General features: G+C 38.6%; 1 protein-coding gene and 1 long non-coding RNA gene across 4 annotated transcripts; one reads left to right on the forward strand and one right to left on the reverse strand.

Annotated features, from left to right (window-relative positions):
• The first annotated feature begins 13 nt into the window (after positions 1 to 13).
• On the forward strand, positions 14 to 1,945 carry LOC144514665 (uncharacterized). Of its 3 annotated transcripts, none has more exons than XR_013501505.1 (3): positions 14 to 88; positions 180 to 244; positions 586 to 1,945. It is a non-coding gene; the product is annotated as an uncharacterized LOC144514665 (long non-coding RNA). The 3 variants fall into 3 exon arrangements; XR_013501506.1 differs by having other exon boundaries at positions 14 to 34; XR_013501504.1 differs by having other exon boundaries at positions 42 to 244.
• A 1,417-nt stretch (positions 1,946 to 3,362) lies between these two features.
• LOC144514664 (uncharacterized) lies at positions 3,363 to 4,985 on the reverse strand. Its single transcript, XM_078245611.1, has 3 exons — positions 4,824 to 4,985; positions 4,396 to 4,734; positions 3,363 to 3,953 (listed from the first exon to the last, which is right to left on the reverse strand). Exons 1-3 carry the CDS (start codon positions 4,858 to 4,860, stop codon positions 3,718 to 3,720), a joined length of 612 nt encoding a protein of 203 aa, XP_078101737.1. The 5' UTR covers positions 4,861 to 4,985; the 3' UTR covers positions 3,363 to 3,717.
• Between the last annotated feature and the right edge of the window lie 657 nt (positions 4,986 to 5,642).

The following is a 5,642-nucleotide window of genomic DNA, read 5'->3' on the forward strand; positions in this document are numbered from 1 at the left end:
AAGTTAATCAGTGGTTATCATTATAACACTGAAGGTGAACACATTACAGGAGTAAATGTGTTTAACTGAAAATCCAAGAACTGAAAAAGTGATTAAAATATGTTTATCATTTATCTCTGTCCTCTAGTGATAGGGTGAAAAAATCACGCTGAAGGATGTTATCTTTTTTTTTTTAACAGGAGCATTGAGTGCCTCCCATCATCGTGATAATGACAGGTCAACTGTGGATCAATCAAATGATCTGGTAAATATGTAGCGGTGTGTTGTCTGATTTGAACTGGCTAGGGTTAGAGATCTAGACGTGGGTGTGTGATAAATGTTCTGCCTATACTCTCACTCTTTTTATTTATCAGATTATTTGGATATGACACATAATGTTAGTCACAACAAAAAAATATAAAACTGTTTAGCTGGTACAACATCTGTTACTGTAATGTACTGTACATTAATGTACTGATGAATGAGAAATGATTACATAAAAGAAACTGTTAAGCTCAGTGTAAATTCACTGTAAATCAGTCCATAAGAGATGTTTTTTGATGTCACAGACCTAATCTCTGAAATATTTGTATTACATTTTTGCAGGATGGTGAAGCCAGGGCAATGAACTACGCAGCACTGGATTTCTCAACAAGGGAAGTGAAAAGAGGGACGAGGAAGAAGAGCGAGACGCCACCAGAGTGTGTGTACTCTGTTGTTAGAGCAGTTGACCACAACCAGCACCAGCCCTCTCTGTAGACAGAGCAGTCTGTGGAACGGTTACAGAGTCTCTACAGAGAGACACATAGCTTTTTATTCCCATTTGCCATCCAATAGTGACAGGGTGTGTATCAGTCAGAATGTGTATATTTTCTTAAGAAGTTTTGCACTCAGCTGATTTTGTGAACGATCACCAGATTTTCAGTCGCTTTTTTACTTTAATGTCAAAGCATATGTGCCTGCATTTCTGTAAGGGGACATGTTGTCAACGTGTCTGTTTGCTTTCGCAGAAATCTGCAGCAAAACCAACACTTGTTTATTTGACAGATCATACCAGCAGTAGTCTAGCATTGCCAGACCTTCCTCCACAGCACTGCGGAGGAAGGTCTGGCTAGTCCACACAGCACTCCGGGATGGGAGGAAAACGTGCTCTGGTTTATTGGCATTTCTTTAAACTAATCACAATCGTCTTGGGCGCAGTCTTGCTAGCTGTCTGGATTTACCCTGCAGAGATCTGAGGAGCAGTTACCATAGTCCTCATAAATCAACCAGAGATTAGAATGTCAACACAAAGAAAACGGAAGGTGAAGGACATCCGGACAAAATGGACTTCCCGCGGAATTTCCGGCATCACCGGAGCAATCTCTTAAATTAATCGTCGTCGATATAGACTACACCAGCAGCAACAGTTTGGCACTAAAAATCAGTGTGTTTCATTTATTCACATTGTTTGATAGAGCTACAAATCATGTTTACAAATAGTTACACTCACCTACAACAAAACAAAAAACAGATAATGGATGCAAAATCAGAACTCTTTTTCTTGAATATTAGAATTTGTTATGTGTCAATGCAAACACTGCCCCACTAGAATCCTTCATATTTACTCCCACTTACAGTAAAAACCTAATTTTAGTAATGGCCATGTTAACTGAAACCGTGTCTTTTTTTATTTCTGTGAGTTACAAATTATGTTTACAAATAGTTACACAGCAACAACAACAAAATACAGGTTACAGGCTGATACAGAGTACTAGTCCGAAATCAGTGTTCTTTTTCTTGAATTTCAGAATTTGTGATATATCTTTGCCAACACTGATCCAGTGGAAAATTCCATATTAACAATTACTGCCAGTTACAGTATAACCTTATTATTTATATGTAATGTCCATCTTGAAGGAAACTTAGTTTCTTTTTTCTTTTCTGCTGTGTTGCAACATTAAAAATCACCCAGTTGTCAAAGACAGATTTTGCTGGAAAAAGTTAATTAGGCCTACGTTGCCATTTTATTTTTTAACAATTATTGGGGGTAGGTATTTTTTCCTTTATTGAATAGCAATAGCAGCGAGAGGACAGGAAATGGCAGACAGAGAAAGAAAATGACATTTAACAAAGGTTCCCAGCTGGACATGAATCTGAGCTGATGCTGTTCGTGGTTGGTATCTTAAACCCATCTATAAGCCATCAGGGCACCCTGCTATGTAACTTTGACGGTGCACATTTGCATAAAAGAGACACAAGTTAAAATATATTTAGAGTGATATAACACTTACAGCATTACCTAAAAGCCACAGATAGCAAACCTTTAGCTCCAAACAGACTAACATACAGTACCAACTGATGGCAAAGCAGACCTGTTAACTCACTAATCCATCCCAAAAGCCTTGACAGCAGCGTAGCTCCTCTGTCTCTCTGCTGCTTTTGAATCCTTTATCGGACCACTTCCAGTTTTCATCACAGTGAAGACGACAGCAGAATATATACATGTGTATTCCTCTCTCTGAGGAAATGAATAATTGTCAATACAAACTACTTTTCTCACTCTTTGTTTTGGCCTTAGGAGGCAGGCCGGTTTTTAAAGGCAAGGAATAACACTTTATTTTTGTATGATTATTTTAATATCACAACAACTTATAGCAGTAGGTAAAGGGTTCAGCAGGGTTGGACACATATGCACTCACGCACGCACGCACGCACGCACGCACTTTAGGGTTTGTACTTTGAATGAGCACATTAACAAGACAAACTACAAATTAGCCTCCTGAAGCCTCTTGTAGCGGTTCCCTCACTACACATCCTGTTGAAGCCCATAGTCAGGTCTGTTCTGAGAAGGGGTGTCTGCATCATAATAATAATAATAACAATATTCTGATCATGGGTACAGTAAGGAGACCAGCAACGGATGATTTAAGAGTTCTGGAGGGTTTGTAAGCAGTGAGCAGATCAGAGATGTAGTTAGGAGTTAGGCCATTAGATTGTCAACAGTGAGCAATATTTGGAAATCAATTCTGTTTTATTGTCAGAAGCCAGTGGAGTGATTTAATGAAGTATAGGAGTAATATGTTTGGTTTTTCGAAGTGAGAGCCCTCTATCTCTCACACTTAGGTTTACCTGGGAGCTCTTCACATCTCATATCCTGTGGTTTGGGCCACATTTCTTCTCACCTTGCAACTAGATATCTAGATGTGGGTGTGTCAGGTGATAAATATTCTGCCTATAGTCTTAAGGTCCTTGCACACTGAGTCTGAAATTTCTGCTAGAAAATTTCGAACTCAAGTGTTCAAGGAACGTTACTATTTTTATTTGTCAGATTCTCTGGACATGAAATATATTGTACTCATAACACAAGAAGTATATAAAACACTTGTTTTTTGGAGAGATCACACCAAAAGCAACAGTTTGGCAAAAATAAACAACGGTGTTTTCTTTATTGACATTGTTTGATGGAGTTACAAATCATGTTTACAAATAGTTACACAGCAACAAAAAAAAAAAAATACTAATCCTAGAGTACTAATCCGAAATCAGTGTTCTTTTTCTCTCGAATTTTAGAATTTGTGATATATCTTTGCCAACACTGATCCAGTGGAAAATTCCATATTAACAATTACTGCCAGTTACAGTAGAAACCTTATTATTTAAGTAATGTCCATCTTAACAGAAACTTAGTTTCTTTTTTCTTTTGTTGCAAAATTGAGAATATCCTAGTTGTCATAGACAGATTTTGCTGGAAAAAAACTAATTATATTGCCATTTTGGAGCCTTGACAGCAGCGTAGCTCCTCTGTCTCTCTGCTGCTTTTGAATCCTTTATCGCACCACATCCCGTTTTCATCACAGTGAAGACGACAGCAGAATAAATACTTCTGTCTTCATCTCTCTTTCGATTTACGTAGAAAATAAGGGTGACTATCACAGTCACACAGCAGGCCAACAGGACTCCAAGATCAAGGACAACTGGGTCCAGTTCTGATCCTGCAATTAGAGAAATGTCAAGAGACATTTAACACCTCATTTGTTTATTTTAATGCAACAGAGTACAAATTATTAAAGTAACTCAAAACAATTCTAATGTAGCCTCCTTTAGAAGTAGTAAGGAGTTTTCAATAAACCACCTACTACTCTTTCCTTGCCCCTTATTTTCAAAACAATAAAGGAAGGGACAAAAAGAACAATATTTCTTCTTTTACTAACATTTATCTTGTCAGAGAGCTGTGTATCTGTTTGACTTAAATATGCAATTTGAAAGGGACTTAAGATATATGTAGCTATAAATATATGCAGAGTACACTTAGCAATCATGAATAATTTATGTTCTTTATTAAAAAGAAAATTGTAATCCAGTCCGACCAGCTTTTAAAGTTAAGCTGTATTAAAGATTTCACAATTCAACATTAAAGACTTTTAAAAAACATACTTGTCTCCACTTTATTTCCTTCACCAAACAGGATCTCTCCACACGTGACCACAGCACAGTAGTAAGTCCCAGTATCAGAGGAGTTCTGTATAGTTTTGGACAGACTGTACACACAACTTTTTTCCTCTTCTTCATCACTGTGAGTGTAAATGATGCCTGGATGAGATTCTCCTGATCCAGATCTGAACCAGTACACACTGTGTTCACCTGGACACTGATCTGTGTTTCCTTTTGTCTTGGAGAGAAGTGAACACTGAAGAGTCATTGAGTCGCCCGGCTGGACCGACTCAGTCTCCAGACTTTGTTTCACGTAGACAGATTTCTGCAGGTTTTTATGATCTGTGTGATTCACAAAAAGGCAGTTAATTACTGGATTGTTAAGTATCGACAAAGCAGTAAACAAGGTCACTGAAATGAACATACTTTACCATTTACAGCCAAAAGTGTGCCGTTAATAAATGTCATTATGTATGCCGATCCTGCTTGACACAAGTATGTTGCTTCATCTTCGTTGCTTACATTTGTGATGTTGAGAACATGCTGAGCGTTCACATTTGTTACTGTGAATCTTGAGTTGGTAAATGGTTCTTTAAGTGTTATTTTATGTTTATAAATAAAGTTTATTTATATCATTCTGATAAAATAGCTGCAGTTTCCCCCACATAATTACGTTTTCTTGATTTGATTTGTGAAATAATACTCTGCCCCCCCTCCCTTCTCTGTGTTCCTCTCTCTCTCTCTCTCTCTCTCTCTCTCTCTCTCTCTGGTTTCTGTAGAGACTGCAGATTTGCCTCCAGACTTGTCTGAGACGGTGAGTGGTGTGAGCAGGGGGGAGTTGGCCGGAGCGGTCATGGTGGCTTCGGGCTGTGGCTCTGGCACAGGGGGAACTCAAAGTCAAGCTGAAAGAAGCTAAGGAGGATTACAGAAGGAAGGTGGAACGGAAGTTGCAGGGAGAACAACATGAAGGAGGTCTGGGACGGAATGAAGACCATCACTGGCCTGAGGAAGAGTAGCAGCTCTGTGTAGGGAGATCTGGACAGGGCGAACCAGTTGAATCACTTCTACAACATGTTCAACTGCCCAGCTCCAGCGGCAGTAGCTACATTGCTTATTTGCACAACAGTCCCACATTTCTCTGCCTTGAATGGACTCCATGCATGTCTACAGTGTTAACTAAACTCCATTAGCAGGAAATATCGTTTGATATCAGTGTATAATACTACTTGCTTTGGAGAAATTGATACGTG

This window comes from Sander vitreus, unplaced genomic scaffold (assembly GCF_031162955.1).
Source record: "Sander vitreus isolate 19-12246 unplaced genomic scaffold, sanVit1 ctg657_0, whole genome shotgun sequence".
NCBI lineage: Eukaryota > Metazoa > Chordata > Actinopteri > Perciformes > Percidae > Sander > Sander vitreus.

Coding starts and splice junctions, on each gene's coding strand:
- LOC144514664 (XM_078245611.1), bottom strand. CDS start 4,860: ATGACATTTATTAACGGCACACTTTTGGCTGTAAATG. Junction 4,735..4,823: donor CACACTTTTGGCTGTAAATG/GTAAAGTATGTT, acceptor TGAATCACACAG/ATCATAAAAACCTGCAGAAA. Junction 3,954..4,395: donor AGGAAATAAAGTGGAGACAA/GTATGTTTTTTA, acceptor CTCTAATTGCAG/GATCAGAACTGGACCCAGTT.